The sequence below is a fragment of the Stegostoma tigrinum genome, chromosome 20 (assembly GCF_030684315.1).
Source record: "Stegostoma tigrinum isolate sSteTig4 chromosome 20, sSteTig4.hap1, whole genome shotgun sequence".
Lineage (NCBI taxonomy): Eukaryota > Metazoa > Chordata > Chondrichthyes > Orectolobiformes > Stegostomatidae > Stegostoma > Stegostoma tigrinum.
In genome coordinates, this window is record NC_081373.1 from 11,152,817 (window position 1) to 11,174,604 (window position 21,788).

A 21,788-nucleotide genomic window follows, 5' to 3' on the forward strand; every position below is an offset into this window, starting at 1 on the left:
GCACTTCCCAGAATCTAGACTACTGAATTTGCTGCTCACAATGTGGTCTCCTCTACACTGGGGCAACTGCTTCGCAGAACATCTACGTGTTACTCGCAAAAAAGACCCTAAAATACCCGTTGCCTGCCACTTCAATGCACCACCCTGCTCCCTGGCCAACGTCTCTGACTCCGGCTTGCTACAGTGTTCCAGTGAAGTCCAACGCAAGCTGGAGGAACAACACCTCATTCTTCAATGAGGGACCCTACAGCCCTCTGGACTCAGTGTTGAGTTCAATAATTTTAGGGCCTAAATTCTGCCATGTCCTAGCCCATCCCACACCCCAGGCCTTGTTACCACATAGCCTGCCACTACACACACCCTGCTGTTAGTCACTAACAGTCCCCTTTAACAACTACTCACCCTCCCAGCCTGATCGTGAGCAACTCCTTTGGCTGTCCAACTGTCTTTCTCTCTCCTTGGGCTCTATCCTATTGTATACTCCCTACCCCACCCACCTCCCTGTTTTCTGCACATAAACTGAGGTTTTCCCAAACACCTGAGGAAAGGTCACTTACCCCAAAACGTTAACTCTGTTTTCGCCTTCACACTTGCTGCCAGACCTGCTGAGCTTTTCCAGCAACTTTGTTTTTGTTCCTGATTTACAGCATCCGCAGCTCTTTTGGTTTTGATCTAGAAAATTTAATGCTGATTTTGCTGTTTATGCACCTTCTCTGCAGCCGTAACTTTGCATTTGTGTGACATTGTATTCCTCGCTCTGTTCTATCACCCTAATTAGCATGGGGGTGGCATGGTGGAACAGTGGTTAGCACTGCTGCCTCATAGCGCTGGAGACCCAGGTTCAATTCCAGCCTCAGGTAACTGAGTTTGCACGTACTCTGCATGTCTGTGTGGGCGTGCTTCAGTTTCCTCCCACAGTCCAAAGATGTGCAGTATAGGTGGAATGGCCATGCTAAATTGCCCGTAGTGTTCAGGGAGGTATAGATTAGATGGGTTATTGGGGATGGGTCTAGGTGGGATGCTCTGAAGTTCAGTGTGGACTTGTTGGGCCAAAGGGCCTGTTTCCACACTGTAGAAATTCTATATATTCCCCAGAGATTTTCATGTACTTTACATGGTATGATCTGCCTGTATAGCATGCAAAACAAAACTTTTCTTCAATCAGTTAAAATGAAAATCAAATCAATCAGCTGCATTGTCCAAAACGGCTCACCATAAACCTCTCAAGGGCAATTCACAACACGGCAATAAATGTCAGGTCTTACCAGAGAAACCAGAATCCCAAGGAATAGAAAGGAAAATCAGTTTTCGTGTAGCAAAACCCACAAACAGCGACGGGATGGAGTCTGCATCTGCTTATTTTTCAGTCATGTTGGTTGAGGGAAAAAAATACGAACTAAACATCAGGGAGACTGTTATCGCTGCCCTTCTTTGACATGATGGCTGTAGGATCTCAAATGCCACCTGGGAGGGCAGACAGAGCTTCAGTTTAACATCATCTAAATGCAATTTATCTTAAGTTGAAACAACCACTCTTCCCCATTGCTAACTAGGCTAAATGATTTCAATGTACTGAAGAGAACATTTCAGCTCACAGTCATCTGAGGCCACACTTATATTATTGCTATGAAGTAATTTAATTCAGTGAGATTTAAGATAAAAATATTTTAATATTTGAATTAAGCTCAATTTAATTGTGTCTACCAGATAGCATCTAAGGCTATGCTAAAATTGAACGGATCTAAGACATTCATCCTTATTTTTTTAAGCTTGGACTCACTTTTTTTTTTTCGTTTTCTCCCTCTTTCAATTCTGTTCTGTAGGTCCAAACATTGTCTGTCTCCCGGGTATCGGATATTCAGGGAATGGGGGAAGGAAGTCGCAAGAGACACAAAGACAGGGCAGGCTACTTCCTCAATCTTCTGGCCTTTAGTGACTTGCTCGATAAACTGGAGGGTTAAAGTGGGAAGCCAAGGGAATTTCCCTGCTATTCAACACTGAGCATTAATATGACAAGTCTAACACATCCCTGACTTACTTTGGTTCCAACATCCATGCCAAGCTGGGCTAAGAAGTGGCAGGTGGAGTTTAACCCCAAAAGGTGTGAGGTGATTCATTCTGGAAGGGGAAATTTGAAAGCAGAATACAGGGTTAATGGAAAGATTCTTGGTAGTGTGGAGGAACAGAGGGATCTTGGGGTTCATGTTCACAGTCCCCTGAAAGCTGCCACCCAGGTGGATAGAGTTGTTAAGAAGGCGTATGCTGTGTTAGCTTTCATTAATAGAGGGATTGAATTCAAGAGCCGTGAAGTTATGCTCCAGTTAGACAAAAACCTGGTTCGGCCACATCTAGAGAATTGTGTCCAGTTCTGGTCACCTCATTACAGAAAAGATGTGGAAGCGTTGGAAAAGGTGCAAAGGAGATTTACCAGGATGTTGCCTGGAATGGAGGGAAGGTCTTATGAGGAAAGGTTGAGAGAGCTAGGGCTTTTCTCTTTTGAACAACGAAGGATAGAGGTGACTTGATAGAGGTGTGCAAAATGATCAGAGGTATGGATAGAGTAGACAGCCAGAAATTTTTCCCAGGGTGGAGGTAGCTTTTACGAGGGAACATAGTTTTAAAGTGAGTGGAGATAGAACTCAGGGAGACCTCAGAGGTAGGCTCTTTACTCAGAGAGTGGTAGGGACATGGAATGCATTGCCGGAGAGGGTAGTGGAGTCGGCCTCATTAAGGGCATTTAAGCAGCCATTAGATAGGCATATGGATGATAGTATAAGGTAGGGGTGGAGGTTACATAGACCTTAGGTTTAGGGTAAAAGTTTGGCACAACATCATGGGCCAAAGGGCCTGTACTGTGCTATACTGTTCTATGTTCTATCCCTGTCACCTCTGACTTAAAACTCTCATCCCTGCATTTATAAGCAGTCTCAATTATCGCAAGGACTATGTCTCAATTATCCTCATCATCTCTACATCCTCCTTCAACCCTACAACTCTCAAACTATCTCCTACTAGGTCTCTTGAAACATATCATCTACTTCTTTCTCTTCAGGCAAACCTTCTGTCATCCAGGGCCCGATTCTGGAATTCTCCACTTAAACTACTCAATCTTCTTCCCACCTTAAGACTCCCTTTGACCAGGCGTTTGGGCAGCAGCCCTTATGTGGCTTAGTGTCAAATTGTCTTCTTAAGATCCCAAGAAGCATCGTCAGATATGTTTGTACGTCAAGGTGACCAAGCACTGAAATGTTCGATGTGCCATTTTGGGATGAGGTGCTAACCCAAGGTTCTATCTTCTCGGCCAGATCTATGATCAAAGATGGCAAGGCATTATTTCAAAGAAAGTCAGGTTGAGGGGGCCATTGTCCTGGTCAATATTTATACCTCAACCAGCATCACAAAACACAGATCATCATCATAGAATTTTACAGTACAGAAGGAGGCCATTCAACCCATTGTATCTGTACTGGCTCCTAAAAGAGCTACCCAGGTCATCCCATTCTCCAGCCCTCTCTCTATAGTCCTGAAAATTCATCACTTCCAAATATATACACAGCTCTCTTTTGAAACCTCCTCTGGAATCGGCCTCCGTCACTCTCCTGGGTAGCGTACTCCAAGTTCTAACTTCATCTCATTCCCAGCTTTCTTGTTGGCAATCTTGAAATTGTGACCACTAGTTACTGACATACCAACTAGTGGAAACAGAATATCCTTCTTTACCGCGTCAAAATTGTTCAAATTTTTGAACACCTCAATAGCCTCTCAATCTTCTCTGCTCCAAAGAGAATAGCCCAATTTCCCTCATCTCTCCTTATATTTAAAATCCATCATTCCTGGTTTTGTTCTAATAAATCTCTTTTGAACTCTCTCCAGGCCTTTAACATCCTTCTTTAAATAAGGTGCAGGGATCTGACCACTATGCACCAAATGTAGTCCGGCCAGTGATTTGTAGAGGTGCAGGATCACTTCCTTGCTTTTACACTATTCCTCTATTTATAAGCCCTGGATCCTATAGGCCTTCTTAAAAAACTGTTTCAACTTGCCTGGCCACCTTCAGAGAATCATACACGTGAAGCTCAAGATCCCTCTGCTCCTGCACTCCCCTCACAGTTGTAACACTGAGCCTGTATTGCCACTCTATGTTTCTTCGAACAAAACACATTACCTCACATTCGTTTCCATTGAACTTCATCTGCCAGGTGCCTGCCCATTTGGCCAACTTGTCAATGTTCCTCTGAAGTTGCTTAGCATCCTCACAATGCACCCTTCGCCCTAGCTTAATATCATTTGCAAATTTACAGACTTTGCCCTCAAAACCCATCTCCATATCATTTATATAAATCAGTAAAAGCAAAGGTTCCAACACTGTTCCCTGGGGACCGTTACTTTCAAATCACCTCCTTTCTGAGAAATACCCATATTTCCTGTTTTTTAACCAACTTCTAACCAATGCTGCAAAGGGGCCATCAATGCCAAACATATCTAATTTGCTCAGCAACTTGCCCCGTGGCACCATACTAAATGCTCCCTGAAAAACTAATATAAAACATCTACAACACTACCCACATCCACTACCTGTGTCATCTTGTCAAAGAACAAATTTGTCAAACATCACCTGTCCCCGACAAAGCCATGTTGACTATCAGGCATTAACTCATTTTTCTCTCTATGTGTATATTTATTTTATTCTACATTATGTCCTCCATCCATTTGCTCACTATTGATGTCAAGCTGACAGGTTTGTACTTTCCTGCGTTATCCTTTGTGCCTTTCTTAAACAGTGGTGTCACATTTGCAATCCTCCAGTCCCCCTTGCTGCTTTTGAGGGCTTGTTGGATACAAACTGGCTGCCACATGGGCTATGTTTCAAAAGACTACTCTAAAGCTTGAGGTCCCAAATGGGGCCAGGTAATTGAAAGTTTTGCATTGGGGTTTATGCTGCTATGGAGGATAAAACACCAGCATTGACCAGTTGGGCTGAATGGCCTGTTTCTGTGCTACCGATTCAATGTAATCCCTGAATCATTCAAGTGTTGCCATTAATAGATTGAATGAGGAAATGTTGAGATGATCCAGCTTAGTTCAGGAGTAGGACTTCAGCCTGGCACCCAGAATGACATGATCCAAGTCTGGTCATGCATTTTTTTAAAAAAAATAACTCTCAGGATGTGGGTTTCACTGGCTGGGCTAGAATTTATTGCCCATCCCTAATTTACACCCAAAAATGTGGTGGTAAATCGTTGCAGTCTGCGGTAAGTACACCCACAGTGCTATTAAGGATTTTGACCCAGGAAAAGTGAAGGAATGCTGATATGTTCCCAAATTAGGACAGACTATGCTTTGGAGGTGAACTCGCAGGTGACGGTGATCCATTTATCTGCTGCCCTAGTGCTTCTACATGGTAGAGATCCTCTGCTTCCCTAACCTGTTCTTCCTCTCACCCATCCCTTCCTCCCACCCCAAGCTGCACCTCCATCTCCTACCTACTAACCTCATCCCACCTCCTTGACCTGTCCATCTTCCCTGGACTGACCTATCCCCTCCCTACCTCCCCACCTATACTCTCCTCTCCATCTATCTTCTTTTCTCTCCATCTTCGGTCTGCCTCCCCCTCTCTCCCTATTTATTCCAGAACCCTCACCCCATCCCCTTCTCTGATGAAGGGTCTAGGCCCGAAACATCAGCTTTTGTGCTCCTGAGACGCTGCTGGGCCTGCTGTGTTCATCCAGCTTCACACTTTATTATCACAGGTCTGGTATGTGCTGGTGAACGAACAAGTATACCAGATGGATGTGGCTTTAATGCTTGGCAATAATCCCCAGGTCAGATCCTTAACCTCTCGATTTTGTCTGTTCTCTCACCTCAGTCTCGAAGATATGCCCTCCATGCGACAATGAGATGAAGGCGGACGTCATTCTGGAACATTTCTGTGCGAGTGAATTTGGTGAGTCATTGTCCACCCATTCCCAATCCCTCTTCACTCAGAGTGCTAAGGGTGATGGACACTCACCAAAGGTCCTGATATCACCTAAATTCACACACCCAATGGCTTTGAGTTTTTTTTTACACGCTTAGAGGATGTGGGCATTCTTGGCTAAACAATCAGTTATTGGTCATCATAATTACCCAGAGGGCTTTTAAGAGTCAAACACATTGGTTTGTGTCTTGAGTCATGTGTAGGCCAGACCAGGTATGAACGGCAGATTTCCTTCCCTAAAGGACATTACTGAACCAGATACAACTGACTTTTTACAACAACTGACTATGGTTACATGGTTATCATGTATAGTGGAGGTGATTACCAGGAGATGTATGAAGCTGTTGAGCTTTATTTGGATAGCTGGTTGCAGATTTACACTGACCAGCTGGATTGGCAACATGGCAGGAATCTAAGGCCCGAGGTCACATGGGAACACTGTCCTGTGCAATAGTTAAGTGTTTGACTACACACAGAATCACAGAACTGTTCCAGAACAGGGGGAGGCCATTTGGCCCATCATGCTTGAACTGGCTTTTCAAACAAGCATCGTGTCCGACTGCCAAACTCCTACCCCATGCTATTGCACCCCATTTCTACCCAAATAATTATCCAATGCCAACTTGAATGCCTCAATTAAACCTGCCTCCACCACAAAGCTGGACAGTGCATTCCAGGCCCTTTGGGGCAGTACGTTGGCATAGTGGTGAGCACCACTGCTTCACAGCGCCAGGGACCCGGGTTTGATCCCAATCTCGGGTGGCTGTCTGTGTGGGATTTGTACATTCTTCCCGTGTCCATGTGGGTTTCCTCCAGGTGCTTCAGTTTCCTCTCACTGTTCAAAGATGATGAATTGGCCACACTACATTGCCCATGGTGTTCAGGGATTTACTGGCTAGCCATTGGAAATCCAAGGTTAGGGTGAGTCTGGGTGGGATGCTCTTTGGAGGATTGGTGTAGACTCAATCGGCTAAATGGCCTGCTTCCACACAGTGGGTATTCTATCATTTGATGGTAACTAATCATTGAGTGGGAAAAATATTTTCTGCAACGCTCTTGCTTCTTTTGTGTATCACTTGAAATCTTGCTCTTGCTCCTTTTATGGTAGGAACAGCTTCTCCCTATTGAGTAAGGAACCGAAAAAAATCAGAAATAAAAACAGAAATTCGAACTTGTACAAGACACTGGTTAGACCTTGAGCTAAGTGTTGTGTACTGTTGTGGACAGTTTGGAGGAGATGCATACAATTTAGAGAGGGTATAGAGCCAATTTGCAAGAATGGCTCCTGGGATGAGAAATTTCAGTGATGAGGCCACTGGAAGAAGGGCCACTCGATCTGAAACATTAACTTGGTCTTCTCTCCACTGAAGCTGCCAGGCCTGCTGAGTTTTTCCAGCAATTTACGATTTTGTTTCTCTCTATTTTATCCAACACGCTCATGATTTTGCAAACTACATCAAACCTCCTCTTCTCTCCAAGGAGAACAGTCCCAGCCTCATCACTGAAATTTCTCATCCCAGGAGCCATTCTTGCAAATTGGCTCTATACCCTCTCTAATGAGTATGCATCTCCTTTAAACTGTCCACAACAATACACAACCCTTAGCTCAAGGTCTAACCAGTGTCTTGTACAAGTTCAAAATTACCTCTTTGCTCCTGTACTCAATGCCAAGCTAAATGAAGGGCAGTGTGCACTTTATTCACTGCCTTCTCAACCTGCCCTATCACCTTCAGGGGCCTGTGCCCACACACAGCAAACACGGGAGTGAGGTCCCCCACAAGCTAAAGGGATGAGGGGGTGTGGGAGTTTGCATTATGATCAGGAGGTGATTGCTAGATCGGGGGTGGGGGTGTGGTGAGGGTGCTGGATGATGGGTGGGAGGTGATGTTTGGTTGTTTCCAGTTGGGAGGTTGGGGAGGGTGATCCAGATGGGACAATATGATCAGGGGTGGTCTTGTACTGCAATCAGAAGTGGAAGAGTGGGATGAAGGTTGACCTAAAAATGAAGGGAAAACCAGTTCAACGTTCGATGCAGAAGGCAATCTGTACTCAGGATCAATGTTGCCTCAAAGTCCGTTCCGATGTTCTGAAAAATGGCAAGCTGCACTGTAGTGTCGGTCATGGCATTGACACCCAGTTCCAAAATTGCTGCCTGGCTTGGGCCGACAAGTGGCAAGTAACATTCATGCCACACAAATGTCAGGCAATGACCATCACCAGTAAGAGACAATCTAACAAGTGCTCCTTGGTATTCAATGGTGTTACCATCACTGACTCCCCCACAATCAACACCCTGGAAGTTACCATTGACCAGATATTTATCTGGATTCACCACATAAATGCAGTGGCTACAAGAACAGGTCAGATGGCAGGAATAATGTGGTGAGTAGCTCACCTCCTGGCTCCCCAAAGCCTGTCCGCCATCTACAAGGCACAAGTCAGGAATGTGAGGGAATACTCCCCATTTGGCTGGATGGGAGCAGTCTCGGCAACACTCAAGAAGCTCGACACCATCCAGGACAAAGCAGCCCGCTTGATTGTCACCACATCCACAAGCATCCACTCCTTCCACCACCGACGCTCAGTAGCAGCAGTGTGTATAGTCTACAAGCTGCACTGCAGAAGTTCACCAATGATCCTCAGACAGCACCTTCCAAACCCACGACCACTTCCATCTGGAAGGAAAAGGGCAGCAGATATATAGATATACCACCATGTGCAAGTTCCCCTCCGAGCCATTTGCCATCCATCTTGGAAGTAGATCGCTATTCCTTCACTGTCACTGGGTCAAAATCTTGGAATTCCCTCCCTAAAGGTATTGTGTGCCTACCTGCAACACATGGACTGCAATGGTTCAAAAAGGCAGCTCAACACCACTTTCTCAAGGGTAACTTGGATAGACAATATATGTTGGCCCAGCCAGCGATGCCCATGTCCTATTAGTGAATAAAATAAAATGTTGGTCTCCTGAGGCTCACACAGCTGGTAAGAAAATTAGAGGGAATGCTACTGGTGTCCATCTCCCAATGGGAATGTCCTGATGGGAGAGGTGCTTTGACATCTCCATCTCCTCTCAGTCCTCAATCCCCTACATGTTATCCTATCTGCTCATCGTTACTCAGGCCTCAGTTTGAGATGATGAAATGGACCCTGCTATCTTCCCTTGGGGCCCCATTTGCCTGCTCAACATGTTCCTATGGAGACACGTTTGCAACGAAGTGGAATCACAGGGAGAAACTTGCTCACGCCATCTTAACCTTTCCCTCCCAACTAGTTCAAGCCAACTGTGAGGCCATCAAAAATTACAGCCGATGAGCAAAGTGTATCCAGTGTTCACACAGATCACGGATATATTTCCTTCTGGCAATGGAGAGCCTGAATATTCCGGAAAAGCGAAAAACGTTACTGATGCTTTTCATCTCCGCACTCATCAGGACAAACGCAAGAGTGCCAAATTTATACTACAGGAGAAAAGGACGCTGATTGGTTTGTAATGCGACTCTAATTGGCCATTAGCTGGAATGGAGAATGCAATGAGATCAATAGGATCCTGAAGCTTCCAGATAATTCAGAAACAGCACATCACCTGGAAAAATTCCTTTTGTTTGCAGAGATAGGGCCACTGACGATGAATGTATGTCACTTCTGTAAAATGTAAATGAGGCATGTTATGAGCTCAACTGATTACCTTTAACTAGGCATCAGTGTAGTTATAAGCATATTTATGATTGTTCAGTAATTGGTGCCCAGTTGCTGTCTTACATCTGACAGTAAAATTTTTGGAAGGTGTGGGTGCTTTTCAAGTACGGACCATTGCATGTGGTCTGTACTTTGCCTATAAACAATGGATGGATCAGAATCTGACTTAGATGTGTGGTATAATAGAGATATAAATTGTTGTGATCACTTCAAATTTGGCTTTCTTGTATTAGCCCTGATGATTACAACACTGAAAGTTTTAGCAACATCTCTATTTGCAGCAATTGGAATATAAAGGGTTGTAATATAAAAGCAGTGATGTGTTTCTGAGGCTTTAAAAGGTTCTAGTTAGGCCCCATTTAGAATACTGTGTCCAATTCTGGGCCCCACACCTCAGGAAGGACACATTAGCCCTGGAGCGTGTCCAGCGGAGATTCACACGGATGATCCCTAGAATGGTAGGTTTAACGTATGATGAACGGCTAAGGATCCTGGGATTGTACTCATTAGAGTTTAGAAGGTTGAGGGGAGATCTAACAGAAACTTACAAGATGATGTATGGTTTAGAAGGGGTGGACGCTAGGAAGTTGTTTCCATTAGGCGGGGAGGCTAGGACCTGTGGGCACAGCTTTAAAATTAGAGGGGGTAAATTTAAAACTGAAATGAGACAAAATTTCTTCAGCCAGAGAGTGGTGGGCTTGTGGAATTCATTGCCGCAGAGTGCAGTGGAGGCCGGGATGTTGGATGCCTTCAGGGCAGAGATCGACAAATTCTTAATCTCAGAAGGAATCAAGGGCTACGGGGAGAGTGCAGGGAAGTGGAGGTGAAATGCCCATCAGCCATGATTTAAATGGCGGAGTGGACTTGATGGGCTGAGTAGCCTTACTTCCACTCCTATGTCTTATGGTCTTATGGTCTAATTTATTCTTCTGAGCTCTGAGAAAACAATTGAGTTTAGTGGGTAAATGATCTATGACTCTACGAAATCTGTTATCTATTTGTTACAGGACTGCCAACTCAAAAGCTGTGTCGATAGTTAAGTGCTTAAAAAATTGTTGCTTTTAAATCAGCAAATTTAATCTTTGGTACTCAATTGTCAAACCACTTCATAGCATTCCATTTCAGGACTCTATATATTACAGAGATAATCTTTATTTTAATTATTGGGATAAAGTTAGTGTTGGAAATGAAAGTTGATTCTGCACCAAGGGTCATTTCATCTAAAAGCCAATGCTAGGTCATTGCAAATTTCTAAATGGTGTGGGTTTGAGACAATTATCAAAACTCCATACAAAAATGGAACAAGAGGTTGGGAGGGGCCTGGTCATGGTATTATTGCCAGGCTTCCAAGTTTAGCCTGAAGACTTCAGGGATTGGAAACCAGGACCCTACACATGACAAAACCTGATAGAAAAGTCAGAACAGCGTGAAAAATGTGGGGTTCCTTCATTGACATGATGCCAAATCTTATTTTACACTCACCAGGGAAGAAGCAAGAGTGCCAAATTTCAAAAGGTAAAACCATTTGTTTCGTAAGAGGAGAGGAAGCTAATTGGTTGACAAGTGACCAATGATTGGTCATGGTGTTCCCATGGGGATACTTTAACCAATCAAGCTCCACTTGCCCTTTTTTGAATTTAAAGAAATGCTTGCCACTTGATTGTCCCCTGCTGCAACCCCCTTGGCAATGCCTTAACCTATCAGAGTCCACTTGCCGACCAATCAGTACCATGCAGTAAAAATTATTGCTCCCTTTGAAATTTGGCATTCTTGCCTCTGTCCTGATGAGTGCAAGACAAAAACAATTTGGAAGTGTGCCACTTTTCAGCATAAATCATGCACTATACTACCGAGTGACTGTTTGATGCTTTGTTTTTGTTGATTACTTCAAAAAATGTTTGTTCAGTAAAGATACTCATGTCACGAATGGCTCAGTCAGTGGCGCTCTTGCCTCTGAATTGAAAGGTTCTGGCTCTCTGGACTACATCACAGGGTCTTTCTTTCTCTCTTTCTTTCTCTGTTTTGTTCTCTTTCTTTCTGACTTTCCTTCTTTCTATCTTTCTTTCTCATATTCTTTCTCTCTACCACTTTCTCTCTTTTTGTCTCTCTCTTTTTCTCCTTCTTTCTCTTTCTCTTTGTTTCCTTCTCTTTCTTTCTTCCTTCTTCCTTCTTTTCTTTCGCTCTTCCTTTCTTTCTTGCTTGCTTCCCAGAAGTGCACACACAACTAAGCAATTGCCCACCATCAAAATCACCGCGACTCTTTTCATTGTTCGCCTTTCTAAACACTAACCACCAACCGTAAAACGCCTATGTAGCCAATTACATATTTACAAACAAAGCCCCAATGCAAACCATCAAAGGTGAAGTGTTGCGTGTGGGGGAGGGGGTGGTTTGGTGAAGCGGGAGAGCAGGAAGGGGCTAAATCAAAACTGGGTCTGCATTATAATGGGCTCAGGCGATGAGTTCCAGTTAGGCAGGATATAGCCCGCTACCAAGGGAATCCGTACTGAACAAACTCCACAAGGAATTTAATAGGCCTCGTGAGGGTCATAATTCATAATTCATCATGGCAGAGGAAGGACGTCCCCAGTCATTATCAGTTTGCTGGCTGTGGGAACTTGCTGCACACTCATTAACTGTTATGTTTGCATTGCATCTGTGGGTTCACTTCAAAAGCACTTCATTAGTTGTGTTTCTAGAAAATAGCATGGGGATAGCTGTTACCTGCCTAATATTTTTAAAATGCTATTCAATTTTCTACCACTTTAGTCAATTGAACAGAGTTCAATTCATGGTTTCCTATTCACAATTGCCCACTTTTCTCTTTAGCTAAAAGGCAACATTCACTTTCTCCACAAGATAACTTGAATTTGCCAACCTGAAGCCTCAATTTATAACATGAGCTGTGCTGCGTTGCAATCCCAAGGTTGCTAAGTGGTTGCGACATTAAAGAGTCAACCTCTACACCAGGTGGCAGTGTCCTGGGAAACCTTACCCGAAGCTAGCCAATAGCTAAGCCAACAGGAGTCTGTTGTGGATGGGAAGGATGGGATAGATTTCTACAATCAGATGAAAGAGTTTTGAAGTGTCTAATAGTCTCCTCCAGATGTAAGTTTGGGGAAATCTGGCTTCTCTAAATTCTTCCACTGGGACAACTCATCAGGAGGCAGGTCTGCAGCAGAAATCCCCATTCCACTGTGGAGATGGCTAATCATTGGGCACTGGGGGAGGCTCAGGATTGACATTTCGTCCAAGGAGTAGGAGGGGCAGTTGAAGTGGCTGGAGGAGCAGCACCTCATCTTCCTCTTGGGAACCCTACAGCCCAATGATCTCTTCACAAGCCTCAAAATCTCTCCACCCCCAACTTCATCCCAGGACCAGCCCATCTTGTCCCCGCCTCCTTGACCTGTCTGTCTTTTCTCCTACCTATCCGCTCCTCCCACCTCACTGACCAATCCCCACCCCCACTTCCTACCTACCAGCCTCATCCCTGCCTCCTTGATCTGTCCATCTTCCCTCCAACCTACCCGCCCCTCCCTCGGTACTGACCAGCCCCATCCCAACTCCCTACCTACACTCACCTTTACTGGCTTCATCCCCGCCTTCTTGACCGGTCCATCTTCCCTCCCACCTACCTGCTCCTCTATCCACCTTCTATCATTGCCTCCCCCCTCTCTATCTATTTCAGAGCCCTCTTCCACTCCCCCGTTTCTGAAAAAGGGTCCAGCCTCGGAACGTCAACATCCCTGCTCCTTTGATGCTGCCTAGCCTGCTGTGTTTATCCAGCTCTATGCCTTGTTATCCCCATTCCGCTGTAGTTACCTGTCCCAGTGCAGGTAGGAAGGCGAAGGCTAACTTTGGGCTTTCTTTTCAACTGGGAACTTTTCTTTATTAGACACTTGGTAGATCAGGGTGCAGCAAGCCCAGAGCGGATCTGTCAGATTGTGAGAAGGAGAGACAAATAACAACTGCTCCAGTAACATCTCATTGAATCCCTACAGTACAGATAGAGGCCATTCAGCCCATCTTGTCTGCACCGATCCACCGAAGAGCATCCTACCCAAGCCCAACTCCCCACCTTTATCCCAGTAATTCTGTATTTCCCATGGCCAATCCACACAACCTGCACATCTTTTGGACTGTGGGAGGAAACTGGAGTACCTGGAGGGAATCACACAGACATGGGGAGAACGTGCAAACTGCGCACGGTCGCCCGAGGCTGGAATTGAACCCGGGACTCTGGAGGAGTGAGGTGGCAGTGCTAACCACTGAAACACCGTGCCACCTGTGTGCCCATCTCAGCTTTGCTTTGCTAACACTGTCATATCAATTGCTATTAGTCTCGATGTCCCCCCTCAAACTGACAACTTGAGACTTGCCGATTAAATTTGTCCTCAGCCCAAGCATAGCCCCAAAGCCAAATTGAGTCAAAGGGGCAATGTGCAAATCAATCACCATTCAATAAGAACCATCTTCTGAATTCCACATCCTCACTCCAGTCTCCTGATACGCCTTTATTCTGCTGCCTGATAAGTATCAATATCGCTAGCGCTTTCCAGGTGTTCAACAATCCACCATTTACATTGATATAGCACCTTTCATGACCGGGGTGTCACTACCAACGAAACTACGTTATCCAAAAGAACTGTGGATGCTGTGAATCAGCAGCAAAAACAGAAGTTGCTAGAAAAGTTCAGCAGGTCTGGTAGCATCTGTGATGAAAAATTCAGGTCCAGTGGCTCTTCCTCAGAACAGGTTATGACATCAATCCTCAGAACAATGCTAATGTTTTGAAATATAGTCATGCGCCGGTTCATTTGGGCACAGCAAGATCCCATGAAGAGGGATGAGGTAATGCCCCGGTTTTAGAAGTGATGGGCAAAGGGGTAGTTCCAACCCAGCAGCTTTAGCAATCAAACAGGATGTCACAGGGCAGTAGCAAGGGGGCCCTGCATTGTCGGCAAAGCTGTCTTCTAGACCAGATGCTAAAACCAAGCCCCATTTGCCCTCTTAAAAGATCTAAAACCACTTTTTCATAATAAAGAAAGGTAGAGGAAGGTTTTTCCTGGTGTCCTGCTCATTATCCACGCCGCGGGTGACATCACCAAAAAGCAGATGCCCTGGATATTTTTCCCGTTGCTGTTTGTGAGATACTGCTGTGGCTCCAAGATTCCCTGCATTTCAGCAGCAGCCCACAGTTGCAAGAGAAAAATGTCTGAGACGCCCTGCAGTTAAGTAAGGTGCTATATAAATGCAAGACCTCCCTTTCATATAAATCAAGGGCTTTGTTCTGCACATAAAAAAATGTTAGCCAGGCCAGGGGACCTATTCCTGCATCGGAAATCCAGTTTCAGGATAAAACAGAGATTTTTTTTCTATAAAGGTGCGGCTCCCTCCAATCTCAATATGAGATAGTAAGAACTGCCGATGCTGGAGTCAGAGCTAACACAGTGTGGAGTTGGAGGACCATAGCAGGCCAGGCAGCATCAGAGGAGCAGGAAGGCTGATGTTTCGGGTCGGGCCCCTTCTTCCCCCTCCCCTTCCCCATTTCTGAAGAAGTGTCTAGGCCCGAAACGTCAGCTTTCCTGCTCCTCTGATGCTGCCTGGCCTGCTATGTTCCTGGCCTGCTGTGTTCATCCAGCTCCACCCTGTGTTATCTCCAATCTCAATTTGTCAGCTACCATATTTGTCCTTCCTGGTATCCCTACTGCTTCTCCAGGGCAAATAGGGCTGGTGTCAAACTTTGACACTGCCCAATAGGGCAATGGGAACTCAAAGAAATATAAGAGCAGTAGTAGGCCATGCAGCCCCTCAAGCCTCTTCTGCCATTCAATGAGATTGTAGATGATTTGTGGCCTAACTCTACATACCAGCTTTTGGCCCATATCCCTTCATACCTTTAATTAAACTCAAAATACCCTGCACAAAGTTCATTTCTTAAAAATGCTTAAGTTTTTCTATTTATCTCCGTATTTCCGTCTACTTTCTGACACTAATTAAAAACGATATCTTTGACCAAGCCGCTGGACTTTTGCCCTATAATCTTGTGGCTATGTGGAACACTATCAAATTGTATCAGATGCTATCTCCAGTGAAATGCCTTGGGGTGTTTGTTATAAAATCACAAATTATTTGCAGCATAGAAATCAGTCATTGAGGACGACCAATCTGTGTCAGCATCTGTAGCCTGTACAAGCCTACTCCCATCGCACCCTTCATTTCAGATCCAGGAATACCTCCTTCTTATATTTTCATTCAACGTCCCCATAAATGTACCAAGATTTTTACCCTGGATATGCCCTGCCAGTTCCACACTGTCTATTAAAGGGGCTCTCCGATATATGTATTTCAGGGGTCCCCAAAGTAGAGCTTGGGCCCCAGGTGGGAAAGCGATCTCAAAGTATGGGGGTGTGAGACTCAAGGAAGTAATGACTGCCACTGGGTTTGGACCAAGTTACAACGACCCTGCATCCACTCTAATAACACACACACACACACACACACACACACACACACAGACGTCTCAGTGAGGGGACATGATCACATCTAAGCCTCAAAATGAGGGTCACGGCAGGAGAAGGTTTCACAAACACTGGCCTGTTGGATTCCTGAGTGGCTCTCTTATCTTTACTGTCCTTCAGCATTTCTCTGGCTAGCCAGGGAGAGCACCTTCCCTAAACCTACTGTCCAACTTGAAGTTACCTTCAGCTTTCTCTGGGCTGGAAACAAATGCCCGCAGCTTGTTCGATATGTCTTGGTTGCTACAAAGATCCTAGATATTCCCTTGGCCAGATAATCATTGCCTCGACAGAGCTGGGGTCCTGCTTTGTGATCCTGTGGAATTCCCATCTCAGCTGACTCCATGGGAATTCCCAGGAAATAGACATTTTTGATGAGTTATAACTAGAAACCTCTGAGGAAACCCCTTAAATTGAGAGATTGCAGAAAGTACTGACTCACTTAAGCTTAATACCCACCCGGGGAAGGTTAGCGGATTAAAAACCATCTCTAACTCTTGGTTAATTATTAAACTGATGACCCAGTTGTGTCTCCCCGACAGCTGGGACCCTCTCTCTGCCAGGCTTGACACACTCTCATCCCACAAAACATCCCTCTGTTGCTGGTATGCCATCCCCTCAACACAACTCAAAACTCTTACCTGCTTATCCACCTCCAAAAAACACACCCACCTCCCACCCAATCTCCTTCACCCACCTCCCACCCAGTCTCCTTCACCCACCTCCCACCCAATCTCCTTCACCCACCTGCCACTCTAAACTCTAATCACCTGCTACTCTCTCCACTCACCCACTTGGCATCCTATCCACTCATCCACCTCCATTCTACCTTCCTCACTCACCTGGCACCCCATCACCCTCACTCACCTGGAAACTTCTCTCTTTGTGCTCCCCCCCACACCCTAACCCCTCACCCAACTGGCAACCTGCCCTCTCACCCATCTGACACTCTATTCCCTCACCCACGTGGCACATTATTCCCTTATCCACAAAGCACACTACTCCCTCACCCACTTGGCACCCGATTCCCTCACCCACTCGGCACCCTATTCCCTCACCCACATGGCACCCTATGCCCTCACCCACTTAGCACATTATTCCTTCACCCACATGGCACACTATTCCTTCACCCACTTGGCATTCTATTCCCTCACCCACATGCACTCTATTCCCTCACCCACTTGCCACACTATTCCCTCACCCACATGGCACACTATTCCCTCACCCACCAGACATCTTATTCCCTCACCCACATGGCACCCTATCCCTTCACCCACGAGGCATCCTATTCCCTCACCCACATGGCACCCTATCCCCTCACCCACATGCACACTATTCCTCGCCCACTTGGCACCCTATTCCCTCACCCACTTGTCGCACTATTCCCTCACCCACATGGCACACTATTCCCTCAATCACATGGCACACTATTCCCTCACCCACCAGACATCTTATTCCCTCACCCACATGGCACCCTATCCCCTCACCCACATACACACTATTCCTCACCCACTTGGCACCCTATTCCCTCACCCACTTGTTACACTATTCCCTCACCCACTTGTCACACTATTTCCTCATCCACATGCACCCTATTCCCTCACCCACGTGGCACCCGATCCCCTCACCCACATGCACACTATTCCTCACCCACTTGGCACCCTATCCCCTCACCCACATGCACACTATTCCTTGCTCACATGCACACTATTCCTCACCCACATGGCACACTGTTCCCTCACCCACATGGCACACTATTCCCTCAATCACATGGCACACTATTCCCTCACCCACATGGCACACTATTCCCTCACCCACCAGACATCTTATTCCCTCACCCACATGGCACCCTATCCCCTCACCCACATACACACTATTCCTCACCCACTTGGCACCCTATTCCCTCACCCACTTGTCACACTATTCCCTCACCCACTTGTCACACTATTTCCTCATCCACATGCACCCTATTCCCTCACCCACGTGGCACCCGATCCCCTCACCCACATGCACACTATTCCTCACCCACTTGGCACCCTATCCCCTCACCCACATGCACACTATTCCTTGCTCACATGCACACTATTCCTCACCCACATGGCACACTGTTCCCTCACCCACATGGCACACTATTCCCTCACCCACATGGCACACTATTTCCTCATCCACATGCACCCTATTCCCTCACCCACATGGCACACTATTCCCTCACCCACATGGCACACTATTTCCTCATCCACATGCACCCTATTCCCTCACCCACTTGGCATACTATTCCCTTATCCACATGGCACCCTATTCCCTCACCCACATCCACACTATTCCTCACCCACATGCACACTATTCCCTCACCCACCAGGCACCCAATACCCTCACCCACATGGTGCACTATTCCCTCACCCATCTAGCACCCTTTCCCCTCACCCATCTGGTATCCTATTCTCTCACCCACCAGGCACACCACTCCTCACCCACATGGCACACTATTCCCTCACCCACACGGCACACTATTCCTTACCCATCTGGTACCCTATTCCCTTATCCACATAGCACCCTATTCCCTTACCCAAATGGCACCCTATTCCCTCATCCACTTGGCACACCATTTCCTCACCCACCTGACACTCTATCTCCCTCACCTACCTCACACCCTATCTGCTCATCTGCCTGAACCCTCTCTCCTCACCCACCTTGAACTCTATCCCCGTCACAAATCTGGCCCCTACCTCCCTCACCCACCTATCACCCTAGTTTCTCACCATGGGACACCTTACCTGTCACCCCTTCCCTCACCCCCCCCCACCTAACACCTTACATGGATACCCTTTCTTAGGCATTGTCTAAGTGGCTGGCTCTCTACTGGGTATTTAACTCACAGAACAAGCACAGCTGCTGTCTGTAGGGGCTGACTTTTGGTGATGAACTCCTCCCCTGGCTATTAGGGTACCTGGAAAAATCATTACTGTTTTGTAACAGGAAAATAACAGAAAATTACAGAGACAGTTAGATGAACTGTCCAGGAATTTCCAGAGTAAAACTCATCTAACTCTCCCTGTAATTTTCTGCTTGACCGGGGTTGGAAGTAGAGGTCCCAACACTGGTCAGTATTTGTGGGCAAATTTTTCAGTTCTGGTAACAGAACTCTTTGAACCTGTCCCAATGCATATCTATCTGTTTCTTTTCTCTTTAAAATACAGAGACCTAAAGTATTGACAGGGCTCCCAGTGCAGTCTAACCAAGGTTGCAAAGGTGTTCAACATAATTGCATTAAAGACATTGTTCAAATGTAAGTTGCAGGCTGATTTTCACAATCTTTAGGAGAGGGATAACTTACGTTCAATGTGTTTTGTTGGAGTTGAACCAGGGTCCTGGAAGAAGACAGGTCGTACCATTCAGTTCAAGTGTCTATAGCCGAAAAGGCAGATCTCATTTAAGACGTAGGTGTGGCACATTGGGACAAGTGCCTCCTGCTGTACCAGAATAACACTCTGTGATACTGTGGCTGTTTTTGAAATAAAAGAAGGAAAGTGTACTTTTTTAAAAATCTTTTGCTACCTCAGACCACAACACATCACAGCAGAAGTAGCATAGTTACTATTATTATTTAGTTGAACATAGCAACCAAGTTGTGCACAGAAAGCTGTCCCCAGTCTGTAAATATTATTCCTGTTTGTGTTTAAAAAACCATAAAAGATTTAATACTTAAAATTGTTGTGGTTAAGCCTCTGTTTTAGTGACTCGGCTACTCTGAATCACTTCAGGCAAGCTTTTCATTTGGAACAAAAACAAAGTTGCTGGAAAGGCTCAGCAGGTCTGGCAGCATCTCCGGAGGAGAAAACAGAGTTAACATTTCGGGTCAGGTGACCCTTCCTCAGAACTGACCCAGGCCCGAACGCTAACTCTGTTTTCTCCTTCGCAGATGCTGCCAGACCTGCTGAGCTTTTCCAGCAACTTTGTTTTTGTTCCTGAAACTTAGAGCATCTGCTGTTCTTTTGATAGCTGGTTTCCAATCGGAATAACACCAGGTTAAAAGTGTTTTGCTGAGTTGAGTAAACTGTTTGTTGAAAATTTGGGCTCTTGATGTGATGAAGCCTGCAGATTGACAACTGGTTACCATCCACAGCCCACTCTACCCTAACCAGTTCCTATACAATAAAGACAGATTTTAGCTCCTGCCTTGGGCTACTGAGGGTCTCAGGGAAGGGAATGGATCCTGCAGGCTGTAACACACTATGAGAAACTCAGATAGACCTCAAAGTATTTAAAAAATTGAAGTCTTTCTTTGACATTCATTCTGGATATTGCTGACAAAGGTCAGTGTTAATTACTCATCTCTGGTTGACCATGAGGAGGTGCTAGGGAGCAGCAATCCCCTCCCTTCCTGAACCACATTGACTGCTCATCTAGCAAAACCGTCATGTTGAGATTCTCATCCTCCATGTCCCTTCCCCATCTTAATCTTCTGTTCCATAAGTTTATAAGGCTCTGAATTATCTCTATCCTCTGACCCTTACCTCTTGTACATCTCTGACCAGGACACCAGGGAGGATGCATTTGCTCTCCTTCCCATGGTGCCAGGCACCATATAAATGAACGTTATTTCTTCTGGCTTTTATTTTCTGTAATTGCCAAGAATTTGTTAGATGCGGCCCTTGACTTAATACACTTCTGTGACCAGGGTTTGTCCAGATCCCGTTAGTGCTGGGGGTGAAGGGCCAGGAATACAGGGGCTGGCAGCGAACGCTTTAAAGATACTGAAGCAACAAAGTTAAGAGACAATAAAATGTCATGAGATCTGACTCCAGTGACACACTCCCTTTGAGTGATGGGGATCTTATCTGGCTTTCATTTCCTATCACCCTCATCTCACTATCCAGTGTGGGTCTGTGGTCTCTGGAACTCCTTAGAATCCCAACAGTATGGAGGCAGGCCTTTCAGCCCATAAAGTCCACACTGACCCGCTGAAGAGAATCCCACCCTAGTCCTGTATTTACCATGCCTCATACACCTTGTCTGCACATCTTTGCACTGTGGGAGGAAACTGGAGCACCTGGAGAAAACCCACGCAGACATGGGGAGAACGTGCAAACTCCACACAGACAGTGGCCTGAGGCTGGAATCGAACCTGGGTCCCTGGCGCTGTGAGGCTGCAGTGCCAACCACTGTGCCACCGTGCCACCCCAACTGCCAATCTCTCGTACTGAAAGCCATCACTCATTAGTTTTTAGAGGGAGACTCACCTCCACCACTTCAGGGCCCTGACTCCTTGGCATTAAATGCCAGCCTTGACAATGATGCCCGTACAACAGGGATGACATACAAAAACTAAATTGGCTGGCGCATAGATAGGAGATATTTCTATAATCCATTATCACAGATCAGCTTCTGTGCAAAGATTCAAATGTAGGAGCTTATGATAAAAGTACTCACTGTTCACTTTGTCTCTAATTTAGCAAAGTAAAGGATGGCCAATAACAATCGCTCCTGTGTCCAAGGGGTGGTACATGGTGGATTTTCCCTTTGGTTCATGCCATTTAACTTTTTTGATGGGATATTTCTGATCGTGAGTCTGGATGTGGTGTCCCAGGCCCGGA

At 45.8% G+C, this 21,788-nt stretch overlaps 1 protein-coding gene across 1 annotated transcript in view; it reads left to right on the forward strand.

Annotated features, from left to right (window-relative positions):
* The window catches only part of sfrp5 (secreted frizzled-related protein 5), an 87,334-nt gene that overhangs the window by 25,776 nt on the left and 39,770 nt on the right, over positions 1 to 21,788 (forward strand). The window contains exon 2 of the mRNA XM_048551104.2: positions 5,867 to 5,944. Coding sequence (XP_048407061.1) covers positions 5,867 to 5,944 — 78 coding nt within the window. The remainder of the gene's footprint in view (positions 1 to 5,866; positions 5,945 to 21,788) is intronic.